General features: G+C 38.7%; 3 protein-coding genes across 12 annotated transcripts in view; 2 read left to right on the top strand and 1 right to left on the bottom strand.

The window, feature by feature from the left end:
- Nucleotides 1–1,483: 1,483 nt before the first annotated feature.
- gss (glutathione synthetase) lies at nucleotides 1,484–15,797 on the bottom strand. Of its 4 annotated transcripts, none has more exons than XM_028022339.1 (13): nucleotides 15,693–15,797; nucleotides 13,232–13,364; nucleotides 12,762–12,907; nucleotides 11,972–12,047; nucleotides 10,890–11,029; nucleotides 10,400–10,516; nucleotides 10,068–10,148; nucleotides 9,326–9,403; nucleotides 9,150–9,219; nucleotides 6,744–6,938; nucleotides 6,562–6,643; nucleotides 3,034–3,223; nucleotides 2,555–2,678 (listed from the first exon to the last, which is right to left on the bottom strand). In XM_028022339.1, exons 2-13 carry the CDS (start codon nucleotides 13,361–13,363, stop codon nucleotides 2,555–2,557), a joined length of 1,431 nt encoding a protein of 476 aa, XP_027878140.1. In that variant the 5' UTR covers nucleotide 13,364; nucleotides 15,693–15,797. The 4 variants fall into 4 exon arrangements, with proteins under 4 accessions (XP_027877900.1, XP_027878140.1, XP_027877981.1 ...); XM_028022180.1 differs by lacking the exon at nucleotides 15,693–15,797 and adding an exon at nucleotides 14,158–14,262; XM_028022262.1 differs by lacking the exon at nucleotides 15,693–15,797 and adding an exon at nucleotides 13,895–14,113.
- LOC114148208 (U8 snoRNA-decapping enzyme) lies at nucleotides 14,576–19,121 on the top strand. 3 transcript variants are annotated; one of them, XM_028023513.1, is made up of 5 exons: nucleotides 14,576–14,682; nucleotides 15,922–16,053; nucleotides 16,234–16,274; nucleotides 18,100–18,346; nucleotides 18,433–19,121. In XM_028023513.1, the coding sequence occupies exons 2-5, from the start codon at nucleotides 15,922–15,924 to the stop codon at nucleotides 18,667–18,669; spliced, it is 657 nt and encodes a 218-aa protein (XP_027879314.1). In that variant the 5' UTR covers nucleotides 14,576–14,682; the 3' UTR covers nucleotides 18,670–19,121. The 3 variants fall into 3 exon arrangements, with proteins under 3 accessions (XP_027879314.1, XP_027879144.1, XP_027879232.1); XM_028023343.1 differs by lacking the exon at nucleotides 14,576–14,682 and adding an exon at nucleotides 15,699–15,793; XM_028023431.1 differs by lacking the exon at nucleotides 14,576–14,682 and adding an exon at nucleotides 15,707–15,815.
- A 2,130-nt stretch (nucleotides 19,122–21,251) lies between these two features.
- Nucleotides 21,252–24,513, top strand: part of arhgap4b (Rho GTPase activating protein 4b) — a 35,509-nt gene continuing 32,247 nt past the window's right edge. For 3 of the 5 annotated variants that reach the window (XM_028020534.1, XM_028020364.1, XM_028020302.1), the window contains exon 1: nucleotides 21,254–21,585. The gene's annotated coding sequence lies outside the window, so the exon portion shown is untranslated. Of the gene's footprint in view, nucleotides 21,586–24,513 lie in introns of all 5 variants that reach the window. The other 2 variants (XM_028020623.1, XM_028020446.1) reach the window with 2 other exon arrangements.

The raw sequence follows: 24,513 nt of genomic DNA, 5'->3' as shown, positions 1-24,513 counted from the left end.
TTCTTTTTTCTTGAACACTTTTTGCTGCCTCTGCATAAGAAATGTTTTTAACTACTTTCAGCTGTTGAATTTCTGCTGCCTTTTTCCTTGCTTCACACCCTCCATATGCTACATTATGCTGACCACCACAGTTACAACATTTCAACTGTACATCTGCTCCACATTCATCATATCGATGATCTCCACCACATTTAGCACATCTTTGCTTCCCTTTACACACTGATGCAATGTGACCATACCTTTGACATTTGTAACAGCGCAAGGGAGGAGGAATATAAGGTCTAACAGGAAAACTCAAGAACCCAATTTTCACTTTATCAGGAAGAACATCACCTTGAAACTCCAGAAGTATCGAAAAACTTTCTATTTTCTCCCCATCCACAGATTTTAACAATCTTTTCAATCTCCGCACTTCACCACCATGTATATTTCTTTTAAGTTTTTCTAAATCTTCCTCAAGCGGAATACCTGTGATTACACCACGTGATACTCTGTTTTCTCCAACAATTTTCTTTTCACTCACAACCTTTTTACAAATGTTATCAATCTGCATGCTTTTATTCTTTTGTTCTTCAGACTTACATTTTATCAACATATTACCATCTCGCAAGATTTTTACAAACTCAACCTCCCCTAGTTTCTTTTTTATTTCTCTAGACACTGCTATTGGACTGAGGTTTATGTTCATATCTTCCTTTCTGAATTTAAGTATTACCTTAAACTCCTCATTTACCATTTTCCTCCTAACCACTCTGTTTTCTTCATCTGAACTATATTCTTCTAAACTTCTCTTACTATTTAGGTTACTAATCTCTCTATCATCTTTCGAAACTTTTTCCTTCCCTCTACCCCTTCCTCTACCTACCGTAGTCCATTCGTCAAAATCCATATCATCTTCATCACCACCCCCATCTACCTTTGTGGTCATCCCAATCCAGTCACACTCCAGTTTATGCCAACCGCCAAAATAACAAAACCGCTTCCTTGCAGAATAATTCTGTCCAGCCTCCTTCTCTGCCCCAGGTGTTTCCTTTCTTCAGCCCAGGTGATTTCAATAGACAGGAACGAGCTGAACTGCAATCAGCTGAAATAGACACCGGAAAGCAAGCAGGGAAACATCTAAAACATTTGAGTTGCTGATGGCTGTGGGAAATTATAATCTCCTGCAGCAGTCTATATTACAGGAACGTGAAGAAGCCTCTGACTGAAAATACTGTCGTAAAACAGCCTCGTGAAGACGATGATGAGGGTTTCTAAAGTTTAAAGATTTTATGAAGAATCCCTGAACACTATCACACTTTTTTTTTAAAAAGAGGTTTAGTTCTTGTAATAGATCTGTTGTTCATTTGAATTAAAAAAAAAGATACATCTATAAATGTGGAAGTTTTGAAATGATTTACCAAGGCACTTTTAAACATGTATGAAAGTCAAACAGATGTGAAAGCACTATAAAATTTTTTTTTTTAAAAACAGACAATGCAAATTTACATGAGATCCATTTAATGTTTTCTTTATGATTTTGGTCCAAAGACATTTAGTTCTTAATTTACTTTTCAAACCATTGTAATCCTGGAACTACTCTCTATTTAATTTCTTTGATGAATCTCAGCTGAAAGATAAAGCCATGTTTTAATGTTGACATGATCACATCAGAGATGAAGAAAAATAAAGATTTCTTTAGATTGTAAACCAACATTTGATTTGTTTATTTAAAAAAAGTAGCAGTGGATTGTTTAATGTCATTCGCTGTCATTGTACACACATAGATGTAATGTATAAATCACATTATCCTTTGCCGTGTAGAGAAAACAAACTTTTTCAACTAATACATTTCTTCAGTCATGATTAGTTTCTTCAGTGATTTCAGTTAAAGTGACAGAAATCAAAAATGTAGAAAATTTACAGTGAAGAATAACTTAAGGGTTGAGCTAACCGGAAGTGTTTTTATTAAGGGAACTTTCCTCCTTTTCTGACATTTTCTATGAAATCAAAATAAGTACTACAATTTTCTACAGAACTTTTGTTAATAAAAGGCGAGTTTCCTTCAACTTGAAGCAGATAGTTTGTATTTGGAAGCAATCACACATTAAACTGAAGGCAGCTTAAACTTCCAACAAAATGGCTACAATGTGTTGAATGAACCATGTTCACTCAACACTTTTCAAACTCAGAAATTTCCTAGATTTTTATAGAGAATTTCTGAGATCAAGTTTTTGGTGGATATTTTCAAATGTAAACTTGTAAATTGTACATTTCCATGTGTCCCTAATAGCAGAACAGCTCCACTTACTTAAACTTTAATCAGTCAACTCTTCCAGTAGTGTAATTAGGATCCCCTGCCACCAGAGGTCAGTATTTCTTCTGATAACAAGCTCTCTGCAAAACCAGTAATACATATTTTGTTTTCTTTTTAAGAGGAGTATCAAATATTATATAGAAGGATTTTATGATCTGAAATAAAAATGTATTAAACACAACTCTAACTTGCACAGAAAGAGAATCGATGTCTCTTTTTGTGGACTCGGGCTGAATCAGTGTGGCATGTTTGTGTGCCTTAGACGAGTAGAGGATTGTCCAGAACGGCCACGCCCGCGGCCACGCCCCCGTCGGCATGCTCTGAGCTCTTGGTCCTCAGCAGGTGACCCACACACTCGTTCATCACCATGTGCGCCCCCTGCCTGCCAGGAAGCAAGGACACAAGAGAGAAACATGCTTTACTGCACAGAGAGGATACGCCTGCAAAAAGCGCCCCCTGCTGGAGGGAATCACAAAGAATGTGATCCGTTATTTTTGCACACAAGTCCAAAAGACTAAATATTCATGTTGGTCCAACAACTCGTGGAGACGAAAAAGTTTTTCTGGCAGAAATTTATATCTTTTAAGCTGCCGGGAGCCAGAGAAGTAAACTAGAGCCATGTAAAAATCTGTCCTGGACTGACAGAGCATAGATTAGTGAAAGCTAAAGGTTCGACAACAAAACATCTTTATTGTGTGAAAATAGCCATGCACTGAAGAGAACAAACATCATTGTACCTTATGTAGGCTCCAAACACTCCCAGTTCACTGAGACAGTTACTGATGGCGAGGGGAGCGTCTCTCCTCAGCAGGTAGTTCTGAATGGGAGTGGGATTAATTTTATCCATCAGGATGTATGCCGTCCGCTCCGGGCTCCCCCTCACCTCCTTGAGAACCTGGACGATCTCCGAACCATAGATATTGTTACCTAGAACAACAGAATGGATTAAGGTTCAACAGCACTGGATTTGATTAGAGCGGTCGACTTCAAGATGGAAAAAATTAAACCAGGATCAGAGATAGGACTACACTTGACTGCTTAGGCATTCATCTTCTTTAACAGAACATCTCTTACAAATATTCGCCAACTTTTAAATATCATCTATTCCCCTGCGTCTGGGGAGATTCCTGAAGTAGTTGCCTCTCTGGACGCGGAAAAAGCATTTGACCGAGTGGAATTTAATTATTTGTTTACTGTACTGGGAAAATTTGGCTTTGGTTTAAATTTTATAACCTGGATACACTTGTTATATACATCACCCAAAGCATCTGTTCTTACAAATAAGATATCTTCCCATTTATTTTCTCTCTCAAGGGGCACACGCCAGGGTTGCCCTCTAAGCCCACTTTTATTTGCATTAGCTATTGAGCCTTTATCAATAAAATTAAGGACAACCCCTAATTTTTTCGGTATTCGTAGGTTTGATACTGAATATAAAATTTCTTTATATGCCGATGATTTACTTTTGTATATTTCTGACCCAGTGTCATGTATTCCTACTATTGTCAATATTCTTAATGACTTTGGAAGTTTTTCAGGTTACAAATTAAACTTCTCTAAAAGTGAATGCTTTCCAATTAACTACCTAGCCCTTCAGCTACCAGACAATGCGCTCCCCTTTCATATATCAAAGTCCGGATTTAAATATTTAGGCATATACATCACCCGTACGTTCTCTGATCTTTATGGAAAGAATTTCAAACCTTTCTTGCTTAAATTGGAGGCTGATTTTCAGAGATGGTCCGGTCTCTACTTATCTCTTCCGGGCAGAATTAACAGTATAAAAATGAATGTATTACCCCGCTTTTTGTATTTGTTTCAGTGTCTCCCAATATTTCTGCCTAAGTCTTTTTTCCAGTCTTTAAATAAATTGTTCTCCTCTTTTCTCTGGGCAAATAAAAATGCTAGAGTTCGCAGAGAGTTTCTAGAAAGGCCCAGAGATAAAGGCGGTCTGGCTTTACCTAATATGAGAAACTATTACTGGGCATCTAATATCCAAAAAATTATATATTGGTATCAAAGCCCGCAGCTGGATTGGTGTAGGATTGAAGCAAACTCCTGCACCTCTTCCTCTCTTTCTGCTTTGGTTACTACTGGATTACCACTTTCACCCTCTAAATTCACCCATAATCCTGTAGTATCCTCCTCTCTTAGGATATGGATACAATTCAGACAACACTTTAATTTAAAAGTATTTTCTTTATATAGCCCTATTTGTAATAATCACCTTTTCCCGGCTGCCAGGATGGATCACACCTTCGCTTTATGGAGGAGGAATGGTTTGAAAACTTGTGACCATTTTTATATAGACGGTGTTTTTGCCAACTTCACTGACCTCTCGGCCAAATTTCAATTATAAAAAACTGATCTTTTTAGATATTTCCAGGTCCGTCATTTTATTCAAAGTCAAAGTCCAGTATTTCCTGCCTCTCCAGCAGACTCGGGGCTTGAGAGGATTCTGCGTAACCCTTTGTATCTCAGGAGGCACATAGCAAACATCTCAAATATAATAACATCTCTTCAGGAAACAACACTAGATGAGCTTAGAATTGCATGGTCTGAAGAACTTGGTTCTGTTATTTCTGAACATTTCTGGGAACGTGCTCTGGAAAGAATCAATGGAACATCGTCCTGTGCACGGCTTAGCCTTATACAGTTAAAAATCCTCCATAGAACTTACTATACCAAATCTAAACTCTCAAGAATTTATAAGGACATTGATGACAGATGTGAGCGGTGCCATTCTGCCCCAGCAAATATGACCCATATGTTTTGGAATTGCCCGAAATTTACCGAATTTTGGTCATCCATCTGTAAAACATTGAATGAAGCATTTAATACCAAAATCAAACCGTTTGCAGGATTGGCCATCTTTGGAGTGTTGCTTGAGGAGCACATGCTATCTACTGATCAAATGAATGCGTTCGCCTTTGCTTCCTTGGTAGCCCGTAGACTTATAGTCTTACTCTGGAAATCCTCTGAACCACCTAAAGTCTCGGTTTGGCTCACTGATTTAATGTCTCTCTTGAAATTAGAAAAAATTAAATACTTTATTAGAGGCTCAACAAGACAATTTCACAGGGTGTGGGACCCTATGATGGAATACTTTAAAAATCTTAAAAATATAGAATCACCTCCATAAGCCTATAGAGCCCTAAGATGTGTATGTATATGTTTGTATGTATCTATATATATGTATGTATGAATATATATATATATAATTGATGATGACAAATTGTTGTATTGTCGACACGTAATGCTCCCCGTCATTTTTTCTTTCTTTCTTTCTCTTCTGTTGAATGTGGGTGGGTGGGTGGGGTCGGGTTGTTAAAAGATAAAGCAAATTTAACTCATGTTACCGTATTTTTATGTACCTTACATTGTACTTTTTTTTGAATAAAAATATAAATAAAAAAAAATAAAAAAAACAGAACATCTCTGATAGCTGAACTGTGATTTGGACTACAGCAGTGGAAGAAATGTTCATAATGGAGAAACTGACACACAGGCTGAAACTGCAAGAGTCAGAAATGGACAGAAAATGAGCTAAATGGATAAGAAATGATGCTGGATGGTAAACTGTCTCAGAAACGATTGCGATCAATGATAACACTGTCATCTTGAAACCATTCTCAACTAATATGACAATAATTGCTTATTAATGCAAATAACTCACTCAAAGGAAAAAAAATAAAATTCTAAAGAATTCTTACACTGGAGCTGAAAAACATTTTAAATATCCAAAATGTATTCTAACGTTTCAGCAACCTAGAGTGCATTTCAAAAAATAATAATCATTCAGCTTAGACAGGGAAAACAGGCAAAAGTGGCAGGTAGTGCAAACTACTTTGTAGTGGGGGTCAAATGTTTTCAGCGTTTCTCAAAATTATAAAATAATAAGTTACAAAAATAAAAATAAAAAAATGACTTCAATTCTGAGCTGCTTTATCTAAAAGCTGCGGCTTTCAGATATTCAACGTGGAAAATGTGCCCAATACTTTGTGCTAACTTCTGAGTTAACACAAGAACCTAGTCTCAAGTATTTGTTGCCCACATTTGCAGTTTACTTAAAACATTACCTATCAAGGTTTAAAACATGCAGGAAGTGTTCACCTCCAGTCTCTAAAACGTTCAGACTTTTCCTAGAAGTCTGTCGTACTCCAAGAAAGAAACTCCAACTTAGAAGATCATCAGGTTAAATAAAAAGTAGCTGATATATAAGGAAGTACTACATGCAGATCCGTTTTTTAAATACATATATTTACCTCCTCCTTCTCGCTGAGGTTTCAGAACAAACCGGTTTGGTTCTGCCAAAGCCATTGCTACAGTTTTGTCGCCTTCTGGTCCCTGCAGACAACAGAACCACAACAAGACAGAAAGAAATCAGGAAAACATTTTTGTTGTATTTTACTAGCAAAACAATTGGATAAAAATTCCCTTTGCTCACCATGTCCAGCGTGTAGAGGCCAGTGAATGTTTCCTTTATCTGTTGCACCACCTGAGGCTGATCAGGGAAGAACCTCTCCAGAACTCCAGGTCGGGCCAACACCTGCTGGATCTTCTTGGTTCCTGCCAGGTGAGTGCTGATGTCTGGGCATTTTACAGCCTGAGAGCGCTCCATCATGAGACGAACATCCCAACACTGCAATTCACAAACCACAAATATGATTTTAAACCTCTACCATCTCCTCCATGCGCTCAGAAATATGCTGCCATTTTTCCTTTTCTTTGTTTCTTTAAGTCAACAATTAAAGTTGGAAATTTCCGAGAACCCGAAGCCCCCGTCCGCACAGAGACAACACAGTAAATTTTCGGAAACTACTACGTAAAAACGCGAGTTCACACGATAGGATGGAGTGACACAGAAAGGGCTGTAGTAAGCCTACCTGGCCAATCGGTGGCGCTGTAGAATTGCCATGCACCAACGCAAAAAAACACAGAACAGCAAACAGTGCCGTGTTTGTTATTGAGGAGCATTCGGGTTACAGAAAGATGGACCACAAAGCTAACGTTTTGAAATGCATCCACTCTTTAAATATGGATTAAAAAAAAAAGATCATTTCTGGTTTCTCCAAACGCTGAATCAAAGAAAAACCTAAAATTGTCTTTGTGTGGACGCAAACAATGTCGGGTGAAATACATGCCTGCTTTCTTCTTTTTAATCTGTGCTTCCTACTCTGTGAGCCTCAGCATTTCTGGCGATGTTGTGTTTAGTGTAAACTTTTGCTCTCTACTGGCAACAGTTTCTGCCCTTCAAACAGTCCTTTGTGATATGAATATTGCACACACCGATATCGCAGTGATGATGAGACATTGTGCAGCCGTGTCTTGAAAATTGCTCATCCCACTCTGTTTTTGTTTTTTGATTTCCCTAAAAAGTACAAGGAGGCTCCAAATTAGATCTCGAGACCTTTCCTTAAACTCCACAAAGAGCAGAAACTGATGAAGAGTTAAGCCCTAGAAGTTTAATTAATAGCGTTCTGAATGTTTAGCCTTTTTTTCTGTGTTTCCTTTGTAATATGTTGTTTTATCAGACTTGATCACTAATTTCAGAATAGATCAGTGAGTTTACTTACGATTCAATTCTTGATTCCATTAGTGAATAACTCCAGTGATCATACAATATTAATTTAATTATTAGTACTGATAAATTGCCTATTGATAAATACACCAACCCTCTTCCATCTATCGCCCTTTTAAATTTGTTACTGATGATAATTTAGCTTAATGTTTATGTATAAAGTGCTACATTGGTTCCATGGCAGCTCAGTTTTTGTCTGAACCAGTTTTGGGCCGAGTGCTGCCCGTTTTCTCTGAACCTACATTCCTGACTGATCAGTGGACACACTGACCAGCAGAGCGTGAGAACCGTTTGTTCTTCTTTGTTCACAGGAAACAGGAACATGATCAGACGAATAACAAAATCACTGGGCAGAACTTTACAAGTTGACTTTTTAAAACAGATCACCCAGTTTTCCAGTATCTTTGGCCTGGGAGAAAATGATCAGATAAGTTGGTTTCAGTGTAGTCATAACATCAGCATGAAGTAAGGATGTGAAAAAGTCCAACCCATATCCCTCAGAGTCAGTGTGTACCCTGTCAGAAATTAAGTTGGGTCATACATTTATTGTGCATTTTAGAGTTTAATCAGTGTGGCTCTCTTACATAACTCACCATGAGAAACAAACCACCAAAGCAGAAATGGAGAAAAAATAAAAATAAAAGCCTCCAATTTCTGAGAACTTTGTGATTTTTTTTTTTTATTGGCCAAGTATGCTTGTTGAAGTCGTGAAGAAGAAACAAACCTCTTTAAATAGCAGCTTTTGGTGGTTTTATAATGGTAAACTCTGAGTTTGAATTCAGTTTGTTTGAGTCAGTCTGAGCTGTTTCCAGGTGGCTGGAAGTACAGCTGCCTCACATGCCGAGCTTCATTGGCTATTCACACACTGGTTTCAGCCAATTAGATTAACATTCAGTGGCCATAAGTAAAAATTTTTATTTCTATGTTTGACAGCTGAGAATCCACTCTTTCAGACTATGTAAATAACTCACATACTGTATATATCTACTGTAATACTGAAGAACTGGAGCTGATTGTGCGCTAGAATATTAAGTTTGGTGTTGAGATCCATCAGCATAGCTGTGCTCTGTGTGCCCACTAGTGTGATTCTATAGGATCAGATGTAAAAGAAAAAAATGAATAAAAACAAAAAACACAGCAGTGTGCTTTTTAGAGTCTGCATCAACACAATCAGATTTTAGACCAAGTTCAACATTTGTTCCTAAAAATTTTTTAATTAGCCGTTTATCATACATAGAAGAATAATTGAGGAATGCAGTTGTTTTGAAATACCTGTTCATTAGTGTAGTTCTGTGGCATGTAACCATTCCTGAAGTACACCACTGCCACCTCTTTTCCATCCCTGAAATTAAAGTAAATGATTATTACTTATCCTAATATCCAGCGATTAACTGGGGTGGAGATTAACACATTCCTAGAACTTCTTGATGTGGACAGAGATGACTTACACAAAAAGCCTCTTGTCCGGATCAAGAGATCCTGTTTTATAGACGTCATCAAACCGTTTTCTTACTGTGGGAATGTTTCTGAAACACACAGAGTTTACAACACCATGAGCAATACATCCAATTTCTCCATTTACGCAGATCCAGTTTATACTATTTAGTACAGAGGTGCTGAGAAATTGTCAGATTTTCAGTCTAACACTGGTGACCCCTGGTCAGATAAGTTATCAGTGAGCTTATCATAACTAAAAGCTAACAACACAGTAACAACACTCTTCAGCATTAAAAAGGACTATATGATATTGACATAACTGGTTGTTGAATATTGTGATAATGATCATATCAATTAGGGTGTGCAGAGAGGACCATCAGGGCTGAAGTTGCAGTTGAAATTATACAGGAAAACCCACACATCCTGGACACAAACTGTCGAAACTTTAACCTTCAGGTCAGTAGCTATGTTTTCTCTGGAGAGTTCATTCATGAAAGAAGACAGATTAGGACTTCTGTGGGTTCTGATCATGTCATTTAGATCATTTTGTTTGGGGTGCTTTTTTTAGTATTTGAAGGGCAGTATTATGTAAAATCGACTATCATGTTATCCCCTCTTCAAAAATATAACTTGAGTGTTGCTTTGATTCTTTCATGCAGGTTTGAGAAATCCTTTAATCTCCAATCATCATGTTGTGCAAGACGCTTGGGTGGACGTAGCTCCGCCTTCTAGGACGAATGACCTGACTCTTACCTCTTCCAGAGTTCGCTTTCAATGTATCGTTGATCAAAGATGTTCCTCTGGTCTACCTCCACCAAAAACATGACCACCGCCCTGAAACAACAACAAAACACTCATGGTAACACCGTCAGCTTCCATCACAAAAAATAAAGTTCTCTGACTAGAAAGATATCAACATAGACAGCTGAAACTGTTAACATGGAGTTTACTGAAACGGTATTTAGCTGAAAGGGTTTTATTATACAATTTATTATATTGTCCACTCTGGGGTTTGATCCGCTTTAACCACAGCCTGCAAACAGACAGCCTTAAAGTTGTCTTATTTGGATATCTGTGTGAGTTACCTCTCTGATCCGTACAGCTCCCAGGCTTTGGCCAGTCCTCTGGCCAGACCAGCTGCAGGGTTGTTGTCCAGGATTCGTTGACTCTCCTCCAGCCTCCCAGCCACCTTCAGGATGTGTCTGTGGAGCCAGAGGGAGGGAACCTTCTGTAATCTTTACACAAGTTTTGTCCTCTTTTCCATTTTTAAACAGTTGTTTTTTTTGTCTTGATTAAACAATGTACTATATACATTCAAGCAGGAAATTTCTTTCAACAAAAACCAAAATTCCCCTTTTCACACAAGCCACTTTAAAACAGGTTTCATTTTGTTACTTTAGTTTTGATTTGTTCCTTTTGTGAACTTCTCTTCACATATTATCTTTTTTGGTTGAGACATTGTTTTCTCCTCTACTCCAACAGCTCTGCCCGGCTACAGTATGGATGAAAATTAATTATTTCCATCCTTGTTCAGTAAAAATACAAACCTGCGCAATCTGTTGCTGAACAACTTACCTGTGTACATGTGGCGTTTGTGAAGAGAGGCCGCCAAAGCTGGCAGAAATAGTATTGATCTCTATCTGCTTCAGAGAAGAATTTTGGTCCTCTCTCTGGTCCAACATGTAATCAGAACGATTAAGACCCAACACGATGGACTGCAAAAAAGAAAAACAAGAAGAACACATATATGAAGGTACTGAATGAGGTCCAGTGATGAACATTCAGTGCAAACAAAGCAAAAATCTTAAGTCATTAATACTTTAAACACCAAAGGTTCATCACTTTTAAACTAAATAATGCAGAAAGAGCAGAGCTTCAGTGAGTACTTTAACCCTTTAACAACATTTAACTGAGAAGTAACTGTTGCTACGGGAGATTCAAGGATTTTTCAACCATTGATGAAAAAGAATCAAGGCAACACTCCAGCAATGTTTTCGATGAGGGAATAACATTATAACATAATGTAAAGCTCAAAAAGGTCAATTTTACTGACTTTTAAAAAACCCATTAAAGCACCAGAGAGTCTTAGCTCACCTCCTTGTTTTTCAATAAGTTTTCAGTTTTCAATTTCTAAGTGTAAAATTTGGATTTTATGGTTTAGAAACCATATTTTTTTAGTACATTTTGATTATAACAAGAATTTTATGCATTACTAAAAACAATAAATCAATAGGAATATTAAAAGCTTTGAGAATGGCACAGATCTGGTTTTGCCATTTTAACATTTCTTTTAGTTTTTCAATTTTTCAAATGGCTTTCTTTGAAAATCAAATATAGATTCAATATTTTCCTATCAAATTTTCTTCATAACATTTGAAATTCAAACTAGAGTACATCATATTAACTTCTGGGTCATTCCTGCTTTCAGAGGACTAACTAAAATAAAGTGAGAGGATTATTCTGTCTGATGGTCAAAATACAGTTAAAACTGATTTTAAGATCTAAAACAAACATTTTAAGCTAATGTTTGTAGCACACATCTGACCACTTTGACCACATTATGTAAAACAATGTGAACTCTGACTGCATAAACTGATCAACATTTCAGTCACTGCAAAACCTTTTGTCCAGGATTGCTCCTGTAAAGGCAACCATACCTGAGATCTTCCTTCTTGTAGGATCTGCTGGTGGATCTTGAACAACCTGGCGGTGAAATCATCCACTTCTATAGTGCTGTAAACAAAAAAGAAACTATTAAAGTCCTGACCAGGTAGGAAAAACAACATATGATTACACTGGGTTTATAATAGTTTTGGATTTTTAATTAGAGTTTAGTTTTATTTCATTGTGCCTTTTTGTTTTTCTAATTCAGTCAGTTTAAATAATTTTTCAGAGTGGGTTTGCTAGATTTTATAAGCTAACATTAGTTAAATATTGCTTAGTTTTAATTAGTGATAGTAGTAGTTTTACTTTACAAAACTTGCAAAATTTGGCAAGTTTTAGGTGCAAAATTCAAAAAGGTCAAAGTATTATATTGTGATTATGAATACATCAATTGGGTAAATAATACGCAACAGAAGATCCTTTTTTCAAAACATCTATTTAATTATTGTTGTCAACTGACTCTGGTGTTTCCTTACAACTTTTGTTGTCACCATTTTGCAGACTAGCACAAATGCCGATGGTTATAGAGTGACGTAATTTAATGTAAACTGCTTGTGTGTGCGTGGGATGGGAACATCAATTTCAAAAGGCTAATGTCTATATTCACACACACTAAAAAAATATATAGTATAATTTTAGTTGCAGTTAGTTGTAATCTTTCCCAAATATTTACCGTTTTATTTTGTTTGTTTTAGTTAACTATATAACCTTGTTTCCTAGCATTGCTTTGCACACAAAAACATATCCGTTCCATGAATTGCAGGCGGTGCTGCTGCCTCCTACCTGGCTAAAGCCTCCTGCAGGAAGTCCATATCCTGGCTGATCTTGTCCACCAACGTGTTGAAGTGGGTCTGCACCGCCAGAGCCTGAAGGAACACGGACTTGGGCACAGGCGAAGGGAAGAGAGTGAAAGGAGCGTATGTCACCAACTGCAACAACAAAAAAGAAAGTTGTGAGATGTAGGAGATATATGGAGAAAAAAAAAACAATCACTGGGTCTAAGAGGAATCAAAGCAGAAAACTAACTGTGCTGGAAAAAAACTGTTTAACTAGACAGACTTTTTATGATGGCTTCCTTTTATTGTCATTTGAAATTACAGAGCAAATTCCTGAGACACCTGCAGTAGCTCAGACTTAAAAGACTAAACATTCTGTCAGTGCTTTAGTCAATGCATCTACTGATTTGACCACAACAAGCTGCGTTGATTATAACAGTCTAAAGAACAACTAAAATGACATTTTTAGAAAAACACCTCAGATGAGTTTGGGCTCTCCTTGGTCCTCATCAATACTCCCTGAAGAAGTGCGGCGTCCTTTGCAACTTCGACTAATTCTTTTATCAGTGCAGCGTCCATCATCACCTCATCCGGGATGCTCGAGGCCATTCTAGGAGAAATACCAGATTCAAAAATAAAACAGATGACAGTTTTATTAAATGTGTTAGGTGTTTCCATTGCCAATCCAGGACAAAAATGTATAATCATAATTTAATTGACAAGAAAAATCAGGTTTTGCTGATAACAAACCGACTGTGAATCTGTTTAAAAAGTGAGAAAGTGCCTGTTTTAAAAGTTAAGGTCCGCTTTAACAATCATCTGATCACATTTTTCCAGTTTAGAAATTAATAAGAAATATTTACAGCGTGAGTGTCCAACTGTTAGACATAAAAGTAGAATTGGTAATATTCCAGAATATTAGCAAATTAACATTAGAAACCAAGAACTTGGAATATCTATGATAAAACGATCAACGCTTTACTACTTTCTGAGGTTTAAAATAAAATTAGAAAGTAACTAAGTTACAAATAACAGAAAAATCTGCATAACATATGAGCACATTTACATTTTCTCTAAGTTTTGTTAGCCAGCTCTAGGTTGAAGCCACTGGCAGGTGATTATAGCTTGTTAGCTTCCTACCTTAGCTAGCTACAGCTAGAGCATCGATGTGTTCGCCTCGAAATATTCATAGGAATATTCAACAGTATATGGATACTGATATACCTCTTACAGTCTTTTAAATCCGCATAAAAAACGAGGTTTTTTAGTTGTCTCCTAATGACAACTGAATGAGCTGCTGTGGACAACAGGTCAGCGTTTGTAATATTTAAACTGAACACGTGACCTATTCAGGCGCCCTCAAACATATTCGTTTCTGTGTAAAAGCCAAACAAAGTGCTTACTTAGTTCAGCGCGTAGTTTCGACACATACAGCCCCTTTGAAATAACTACAGCAACTGAACAAACTGTAAAGTTCCTCTGATTCATGAGTGAAGCTCAACGGTGTGTTTAAAGTACCTCGGAATTTATATTCCAAGCGGAAGTAGTTTGGATTTTCTCGCTTGGTATTTTCGGACAATTCATTTACTATGAGCAACCAAAGGTCAGGGACAAATATATGACCGCCGAGTAGTTAAAAGGTGCTACACATATCCTTACGTTAATGCCATGTTGAGGCAATAAAGAATGTTTCAATGTTTCTTTAAAATAATAAGCCAAAACTACAGTCTCTTCCGAATGCAGCAACTCGCATCTACTTTCCACTAGCCAATGGCGATGGGTCAACGTAAAACTGAACAGCCAATCGAGTCTTGACGTAACAAAAGTAATGTACAGTGTAATGTTCGGCTAAATATTGCTGACTAAAGGTGAAACAGCAGTTTTGCTTGGGCTACTTCGTACAAGAAGAAAAGTCGGTAACGTGTGACGTAAGTGACTAATTTTTGGTGCGTTATTAATTGCATTTCCACCATTCCAAGAGTTACACAAATAAAACCATAAGCAAATATTTGCATACAAATATTTGCATAAAAAGACACATGGCCAGCGTTTTTGTGACTGACTGAGAATCTTCTGTTTTGGGTTGGGATTATCAAAATTATTTCTAATTCTAGAAAGTTTTTTTTTTTTTACCACTTTCTTCAAATTCAGATTTTAGTATTAAAATGTCGGCCAAACCCGAGTCAGTTCTACCAGGTCTGTCATGAGGAAGGAATCAGAACTCCAGCTAACTTTTATGTCAAACATATAGTAAGAAACCTAACATATACGACTTACGTTAAACAGTTTAAAACACTTTAAAGAAAGTTTTTTTTTTAAAAACCAGCTTTTTTGTCATTATTCTGAAGTTCAGCAAACAGACAAGTAAATTAATATGAATATTTTCAGTTCAATCATCAGAAATATTTGGTTTCATCTGTTGGTACAGCTAAAGTGGATGTGCCCAGTGGAGTTATGGAACTCAGTTATTTATCATCCTGGCAGAAGAATGAATTATTCACAGCATGAAATAACATTATCTACTGTCAACTTTAATGAAATAACAAAGTGAATATGTTCTGAAGTAGAAATAATGCCCATTAAATATATTATTTACTTTTCTAGATCGTTGCTTAGCTGAGTTATGCAACTTCATGGATGAGACCCTTGCAAAAAAATCCAGTGAAAATCACATGGTTTCACATGTGATCACATGTGCAGCCTTTCTATCATGGGGTTAGCTCAGATTTAAATGTTAAACTGTGCTAAAAGTAGTACTTGTGAAATTATATTTTCATAATGGTATATGTGAATCATTTTTGTGTATTGTACAATACACAAAAACAAAACTATTTAACTGTAATTTTAAAAAGAAAAGAAAATTCAGAGAATTATAAACCTGCTCCACACAGATAGAGGGAGCCAAAGTGCTTACTATCAAGTAAGAAAAAAGCTCTACCTTCCTACTTCCTCCTTTCCATGATTCCTCCTAAATACAGAAGTTTCTCCAGGCTGGTCAGCTGCTTGCAGTCAAGACTTTTAGCCCAGCACAGAAAGAAGGGAAGAACCGAATAGAAAAGAAGCAAGTTCCCTTGTTTTGCAATTTACTTAAAACACAGTGATCAGGAGTCACTGATCTGTGACAGCATGTGATAATGTTCTCTTTCTGTTTGTGGTTGTGCTTGTAGATGGCAAGTGGCCAGATGTCGAGGGACGAAGCCCTGGAATGCACCCGCTGCAGGCATGCATGCCATGTGATGCTCTACTCTGAGACGGCAACTCAGCTGTTTGGCAGGATTCCCATCTGGTACATTGTACTGGTGAGCACAGTTTGGGTGGTGACTTTCTTTAACAGCCTTGTGCACGAACCAAAATGAGCTCCTTTGTGTCACATATAAACATTGACATCACCTTATTTTAAGATAAACCTCCTGACGTTTCCCTATGTCTCTTTGAGTGGACATCATGAGTATTTGACAGGCCTCTGTCACCTCCAACAGATGCAGATGCGCTTTGATGGACTACTGGGCTTCCCTGGTGGGTGAGTTTCACCTATGGCTGTTTAGAAATAAGCTTAATTTAACCTGAGTATAAATCAGCCTGTCAATCTGTCGTGTTAAACCGGAACGACTCTGGAGGAGCTGCAGATATCCACGGCTCACCGGGGAGAATTTGTAGACTGGAAAATGACCGGGAGAATCAGAATCGGCTTCATGGGCCATGATTACATTCACAAACGAGGAATTTGACTTTGGTTTCAAGCACTCACAGCAAATAGTCATTAAGTATAAATATGTCAACTTTAGAAGAGATAAAATAAAGGGTAAAAGGAACAGCATGTACATGTATGTGTTTGAGTAGCCTTTTTTTAAAATGAAGAAAGGCAGATTGTGAGAGTGCAGATGTGTTTATTTTGCTTTACAGTACAGGAGCTGAAGATTGGAAAACAAATGTAAGTTTTAGATTTCTACATATAATGTGAACAAGTTAGCTTATTCTAACCCATCTCTATGAGCAGCCACCACATAATGAAGATATCAATCTTTCACAGCACAGCAATAACTTTCACATATTGTTTCTAGAATACTGAAGCAGCAAAAGACAAACTATAAAAGATAATCAGACATGCATGAGGCGTCCCTTTATACAGGAAGGCTCTTATTATAGCCTTTTGAACACACTGTTCATCAAACTGCTTAGTATTCGGCTAAATGTGAATCACGCGTGTCCTTTTGTCTGTGAATTACAGGAGTGACAGAATTGCTGGTGCGTCATTCACCGACATGTTGACCTTATGTAACGAACCAAGAAATAATTTTCTTGGTCTGACTTTAATGTCAGGTTTCTTTTTTTTTGTCATGTAAAGCTCTTTGAACTTCCTTGATGCTGAAATGTACTTCACTAATACATTTTTAGTGAACACTAATGAAGTTTGAGGAAGATAGTGATATTAAACAGTTTTTGTACAAATGAGTAGAAAGTTATTTGTTTTCCCAGATACCCAGCCATGTTTGCAGCCTTTTTGCACATCCTTTTCTTTTACCTCGATAAACAAAAGGTTTTGTTGTGTCTCATGCTTCTTCTTTGGCACCTCAGATTTTCTGGGGTTCACCAGGGCTCTACACTTGAACCAGAATTGTTCTTTGCTTACACACACATTTTATGTCAAAATTTAAAGTGTTCTTAGTTTACTGCTAATGCAAGACTATATTTATTAGTGAACATTTGGGGGCTGCAGTTATGCTGCGTTGCATCAACAGGGTCCTTTTAAAACACTGCAGAAGTCTTCTGATTGAGGAAATGGTGTAAAGCTGCAATAACCTGGTTTCAAATTGTTTTTATGTCTGATTAGCCTCCATTAATAACTTACACTGTATTTACTTTTTTAGTTACGATATTGTCATTGTTTCTTTCTATACCTTGTATTATTAGAAACACTTTCGAAACGATGAAGTGGCTATGTGAATAGGTAAAGTAGGTTGTAGTCCTTTTCAAGCTTTGTTGTTTAAGAATCATTCAGTTGTCTTGTGTGCTAAGCAGGCCCAGCGGCATGAACACTGGGCATTGGGCACATTGAGGGGCATTGCCCACCCACAGAGTCAGCCGTGTTCCCCCCCTGGACTGGAAGCTGTTTGTGGTTTTTTACCTTAGAACGGCCAACACTGTGTCCTTCCTATATCAATAGGGGCTTCCGCACTTCCCATATCTGTGTCTTCTGTCACTTTTTCAGCAGTTAAAACTGTTTAATCTGTTGTTAACATGTTGTCACCTGTTTTTCCTTAGCTGCTAAAGAGTCTCATGGAAGTACTGGGTTGCATTATCATTTCGATTGAGTAACGTCGACCCTCGCTTTTTCAACACATTAGTTTCGTTAATCCCTCGGAGGAAACCCTGGAGGCGGGGCTTACCAGGGAATTACTGGAGGAGTTGGGCGTGGCTGTGCCAGTTTCTACGGAAGACCACGTGGAGTCTTGTTTTAGCCCTCCTCGTTCAGGCACCTGTTCCTCTTCCTCCCGCCTCATCCTTCACTTCTACGTGAAGAAGATAGAAGAGGAGCAGATTCGGGAGATAGAGAAAGCAGCCGCGTCCACCGCAGCCGATCACGGTCTGGAGGTAATGAGCGATGAACTGCAAGTAACTTGCAGGATCCCGCGCTCAGCTCCCGCATCACCTCTTCCTCTTCTTCTTTCTCCATCCAGGTGCTGGGAATGGTCCGAGTCCCTCTTTACACCACAAAATCCGGCGGAGGCCTCTCATGCTTTTTGTCGCACTCTTTCATTGGCGTTGCTCGCTCCCAGCTGGTGAACTCTCTGCTCCGCCTCCACCTGGTGTCCCCTGGGGACCTCCGGGAAGCTCTCAGGGGCTCCCAGAGGAGGCACGCGGAGTCCGCGCAGAACCTGCAGGCGGTCCTTAAACTGACAGGGGAGCAACCCTAAAGCACGTCGGCACGTGCGCTTCCTGACATAAACTCTCATCTGAGCAGTTTGACCCTGAAACTTGCAGTTGCTCCCACACACACACACACACACACCGATGACTCATCATTGGTTTTTAGTGCGTTAGCTTTTAAGCATCATTTCCTTTACCATTTATGGAGACAAATTCGGTATCTGGTTTTCAATCTGTTTCTCTCTTTTCATTCTTTTGTAACACATTCTTGATTTAACATTGAACAGGATTGTTTTTTTAATGAAGTGCCTTATAGCAGTACTGCTACTCTGAACCTTTCCAGATTTAGTCATGTTGCCACCAGAGTATTCAGTGATCCTGTTGGGATTTCATGTGAAAAGGCCAACAGAAGGTAATATAACTGTGAAATGGACAGAAAGGAATAAATATATGGTTTTCACAGATTGCTATGAATAAAAATCTAGTGAAACAAAATGTCTTGAAGAGTCGGTGCTCCAACGATCCGATACCAAGTAAATTCAGGGCTCATGTCACCAATACTGATACCAATATTTATTATTCAGTTTTGATATCTAATCAAACTTCTGACCTTCAGATTATTTGGTTGTTTTTTCTTTGAATAATTTTGTTCGAACCTAGGACAGAATGTGGACAAAGTTTATATGTACCTACAAAATACTTTAATAATGTGTGCATTTTTCCTAAACAAAGTGAAAGGCTTTTACTGACCTTGTCATCTAGTTATCTCGTAGTGCTAAGTTGTAGCAAAGCATTGCGTCCCTTTTTTCTTTTACACATCACACGTACATTTAAGATTTAGCGCCTTATATTGACAACTTGACAGCTAAAACCAGCGTTGGACGTCATCAGAGACAATCATTTAATGATCCTGATGTATAAATCTTTACTCGGTCTAACCCCAGCATATTTATCCACTCTCCTACATAGAACTGTCAGTTCTCGTTCTCGTCGCTCCAATAACATTATTCTTCTGCATGTCCCACGCTTTCAAACTGAAAAAGGGAAGCAGGCATTCAGTGTGTTTTGCCCCCACAGCGTGGAATCAGTTGCAGTCTGAACTTAAGATGTCGGAAATGATTTCACTGGACTTATTTCAAGCAGTTCTTAAAGACAGGCAACAAGATTCTATGAAACAGTGTCATTGTTTTTAAATTGTTTTTATTGTTTTATACTTGTGCATATGTATTAATTGTTTTTATCTTGTAACCAGGTTGCTTTGTATTGCAAATGTTTGCTCAGGTCCCTCTTGAAAATGAGATCTAGATCTCAGCGGGGTTTACCTGATTAAATAAAGGAATATATATATATATATATATATATATATATCACAGAACAGTTTCTTGCCCTCCAGCAGGGGTCAGGGGGGCGGGATCTTCTGTGTGTGACGTCACAATGGGTTCCATCCAATCTGCCCTGAGCTACTTGGGAATGAAAATTAGCCAAAAATCTCTTTGTGAAAAGCTGCTAGAGCCCCAAAAGCTACTGCACGCCCGCTTTGTTGCCATACCTCATACAATTCAAATTAAATAAACTGAAGCTCGTGATTTAAATGTGATAAAACGTGAAAAAAGGTTGGGAACTCTTGTGCCTGGCAATGCAGTAAGATAGGGGTGAAGTACCAATGTCTTCAATTCAGTAACATTAACAGAAAAACAAAACAAACAAATATGACAAATGGAAAGACTAACATAGAAGATGCGAGGCTGAGTTGCCCTATATGGTTGTGTGCAGGCAGCCTTGTGGCTTGTCTCTGTCTGCCAGCATCAGAGGGGCACGTCAGCAGAAATGCTTCTGTCTCCTGCCGGCCAGGTAGAGAAGCCCTTTGTCTTGCTCTCGTGTTTCACGTATGAAGTTATTACAACCACGGCGCTGCATGAGCGCTAGGATTAATTGTGTCCATGCCATGCGGCCTTGCAGGCGAAGATTTGATGTCGTCTTAAGTGTGCCCTCGGTGCACGTAAACCAGATGCTGGGTTAACCTCGTTGCCTGGTTAGAAGCAGAAGACAGGATGCTGCTGATTGCATTGAAAGTTCACATTCTATCCACTGAACATTGGCACTTGTTTTTTTATTTTGCTTCCACATTCTTATTTTGCTATGAAGCAGCAGTAACACAGGCAACTATTAATAACGTGCACAGATTGGATTACATTTTGAACCAGAAATGGTGAAATCTGTAAGTGCAGCTGTCAGGAGATTTTTTTTCTCTTTTTTTTTTTAAAAAGGAACACATCCGCGGCTCGAAAAGAAGAAACAAACAAGTCTGCAGGGAAACGTCGCTCTTTCTTTCTCCTTCGCCATCACTTGCATCTTGCTGTTGTGGTAACACAAGGTCATCGTCGGAAAGCAGGTTTTGGAGCAGAGATGGAGGAACGGTAGCGCAGGCGCGGGATGGAAGGAAGGAAGGATGAGAAGGATGGATGGATGGATGGAGGGAGAGTGGGAGATGCTGAGGGAGAAAGATGGTGTATTCATAGCAGCAGCAGTATTTATAGCCGCCCAGAGGAGAGGAGAGGAGAGAGGGGGACTGGAGAGGGGAGGGGGCGTGGCTTGGGCTCGGGTTGGGGCTTTCTCACTGATGCGTACGGCAGTGGGAGGAGAGACGCTGCTCTGGCGTGAGCAGAGAGGCTATCTGGCATATTTTGAAAGATGGAGGGGGAGGGCCGTTTGTGTGTGAGGGGGTGTGCGCGTGTGTGTGTGAGGAATGAGAGAGAAGAGTACTGAGCTGGGAGAAATCTGTCAGATTCAAACACACTCCGCTCTGTGTGAGCACGCCTGCCTTCCTGCCTGCCTGCCTGCGTGCGTGTGTGTGCGTGCGTGTGTGTGTAAGCGTAAGTGTGTGATACGAAAATAAAACAAGGGATGAGAAGAGAAGAGCAGAGGAACAGCTAGAAAGAGGCAGAGGAGGACCACAAAGTAAGGTATGTACAGCTGTCATGCTGCTTGGTTATGATAACAACCTGTGTGTGCGTGTGTGTGTGTGATCCACAGAGTATGAGTGAGAGACGTTTATTTGTAATAAAGTCCTTCTAAATGCATCCTATTTTCCACTTTTTTTTCTTTTCTTTTTTTTTTTTACCACTTATGTAATACGGGTGCACCATTTTCAGATTGTGTGTTTACATGCTTGTGTAATTATCCTGAGGTGTTTCCTGTGGCCTTTGTATGAACACTGCCTTAACCATATGGTCACATTGACAGCAAACAAAAACTGCACATAGAACTCAACACGCTGCTGTTGTTTTGTTGTTTTTGTTGTTGTTTTTCTGCGGAGCCCTTAATTCCCCCATCAAATCCCTGCCCTCATCATCAACACTGTGCATGCAATAAAAAGATGCAGATAAGCAACGCGTGCTGCGAACTGCTGCCTTTCCCTCGTGCAACAGTGACGGTGAGGAGAAAAACTGCAATATTCAAAGATTAAACAAATACTAGTTTTTTTGTTGTTGTTGTTTTTTTAGCTAATTTATAACAGAACTCCTGGTTGTCAGATCATGGTGTACCTTGATTTCATACACCTGCTCTATGGTTCAAAATGAGCAACCTTATTTAGATTTAAATCCCTGACCTGAAAGAGCAACAAGGCAAAAAGGTTGCAGGCTAACACCGTCCTGTCCTCTCTCCTCCACCTTGTGTCGAGCTCTATTTTTCTTTTTTTTTTTTTTGTGAGCCACATTTGTTGCGCTGCATGTGCCTCCTTTTTGCTGCACTCGCATGAAGTGCATCATGTGTTACTTATTGGGAGCTGCCCCACTTCCTTCATGTGGCGGTTAGCTTGCGAGTGGCATCTGTGACATAACTGGAAACTCAAGATGTTGATATTTTTATTTGTCCCCAAATTTGGATCAGGAGTTGGAAGCACAGCTTTGGTCATTTGGGGAAAACAAATTTTAAAAAAATCCTCCTTTCACATTTTTTTTTTTGCTACATTACAACAAATCTACATGTGTTTCACTGGACTTTTATGTGACGGCTCAATAATGCATAACTGGCGAGTAGAAGGAAAATGATGCATAGTAAATTAAAAATCTAATTAATCACCCTTGGTAACTTCCAAAAGATTTTCCTTGTATTTAGCTCCATTCAGGCTGCATAGTGGTGCAGTTGGTAGCACTGTTGCCTTGGTCCTGGGTTCGATTCCCGGCCCGGGGTCTTTTTGCATGGAGTTTGTATGTTCTCCCTGTGCATGCGTGGGTTCTCTCTGGGTACTCCGGCTTCCTCCCACAGTCCAAAAACATGACTGTCAGGTTAATTGGTCTCTAAATTCTCCCTAGGTGTGAGTGTGTGTGTGCATGGTTGTTTGTCCTGTATGTCTCTGTGTTGCCCTGCGACAGACTGGCAACCTGTCCAGGGTGTACCCCGCCTCTCGCCCGGAACATAGCTGGAGATAGGAACCGGCAACCCTCCCGACCCCATTAGGGACAAAGGGTGAACAGAAAATGGATGGATGGATGGATAGCTCCATTCATCATCAAACCCTGAAGAAGGCATTCAAACAGCATGATGCTGCCACTACCTTATTTTATTTCAGGGATGGTGTTCAGACTAATGTCTTTCTTCGGACAGTGTTTTGAATCTAGACCAGGAAGTTCAGCTTTTGACAGTCCCTTCAGGACGTTGCGGTCTCAACCACTAATACAAATAAACTCATCGTACTCAAAATTTGCTGCAATTTTTCCATTGCACAATTAAAAAGTACTTAAGGGGAAAGTAAATGTTGTTGCTCTTATTATGCACTTTTCCTCATACAGTTGTTGTGGATGCTGATGGCTGTGGGTGGGAACGATCTCCTGTAGCAGTCTGTATTACAGTAAATCTGAAATAGTCTCTGACTGAAGACACTCTTCTGTTGTATGACAGGTTCTTAAAGGGCGGAGTGTTGTCTGTGATGTCCTTCATTTTTTGAAGGATCCTTCTTTTGGTTGTAACTTGTGGTGGGACTTGGTCATTTTTTAAAATGGAGTTAATTGCAGGCCCTGTAATTATTTCCATTTTAATTGAAAACCATATTTTGACAAAATAAGCAATATTTTCAATTCAAAAACTATTTTGCGGCTAAATTATTGAATAAGCTCAACAACCAAGATATTTATTGTTTTATTGTTGTTGATTGGTGCAAAGGGCGGCCTGTGGATGCTAACTTTAGCATTGGGTGCTAGCTGCTATATGTTTAGTATTGAGCTACTATTTTAGGCTTGAATAGCTTCACTGCTAGGCTAATTCCTATTAGACAAGTTGAGCACAAAAACAGCCTTTTCCAGTGTCCAATCAGATCAAAGCAAAAATGAACCCCCAGTGGGCTGAGAGAAGCGGCTTCGTCGTCCATCGATGTTGTTAGCGGATGTCGCTTGTGCGTCAGATGTGGGGGCGTACCAGAAACGCAAATGCAAAGGTTCCCTCTCTGGACTATTGAATGTAAATTTTAAAAAGCTTGATTAATTGCATTGAAATGTTTAATGCCTAAATATAACTAATTAATTAATCAGAATTTACACATTAAAGTCCGAGCTGTACTTGTAACATTCCAAAATGTAAAAAAAAAAAAGTAAGAGGTGTGAATACTTTTACAAGGCACTGAATGAAACACATGTATGGTTCAGTATTCCTTTAGTGCAAACATTCAAAAATTTGATTGCCAATGGACCGATGAACTAGCTAACAGAAATCTAACTCTAAAACAGCAACCAAAAAAAAAGAAACTGCATATTTGTAGTATTTATATCCTAATAGTACAGTGTGTGCATCACAGCTCTGAGAGATACTGACTCATCCTTCTACACAGTATAAACAAGGATCAAAACTGACAGTAGATTCAGATATCATCAAGCTCTGTGTTTCAGCTCACTTTG

Source organism: Xiphophorus couchianus, chromosome 1 (genome assembly GCF_001444195.1).
Source record: "Xiphophorus couchianus chromosome 1, X_couchianus-1.0, whole genome shotgun sequence".
Classification (NCBI taxonomy): Eukaryota; Metazoa; Chordata; class Actinopteri; order Cyprinodontiformes; family Poeciliidae; genus Xiphophorus; species Xiphophorus couchianus.
The sequence above is the reverse complement of the archived record's forward strand: the minus strand, read 5'-3'. Positions and strand labels throughout refer to the sequence as shown.

Excerpts from the sequence above, each read along its gene's own strand:
- gss (XM_028022339.1), bottom strand. The coding sequence starts at position 13,363 with ATGGCCTCGAGCATCCCGGATGAGGTGATGATGGACGCTGCACTGATA. Across the intron at positions 10,149-10,399 it reads GAGCTGTACGGATCAGAGAG|GGCGGTGGTCATGTTTTTGG; the intron begins GTAACTCACACA and ends TTGTTGTTTCAG. Across the intron at positions 9,404-10,067 it reads GAAAGCGAACTCTGGAAGAG|AAACATTCCCACAGTAAGAA; the intron begins GTAAGAGTCAGG and ends TGTGTGTTTCAG.
- LOC114148208 (XM_028023343.1), top strand. The coding sequence starts at position 15,713 with ATGATTCCTCCTAAATACAGAAGTTTCTCCAGGCTGGTCAGCTGCTTG. Across the intron at positions 15,794-15,921 it reads TAGCCCAGCACAGAAAGAAG|ATGGCAAGTGGCCAGATGTC; the intron begins GGAAGAACCGAA and ends TTGTGCTTGTAG. Across the intron at positions 16,275-18,099 it reads CTACTGGGCTTCCCTGGTGG|TTTCGTTAATCCCTCGGAGG; the intron begins GTGAGTTTCACC and ends TCAACACATTAG.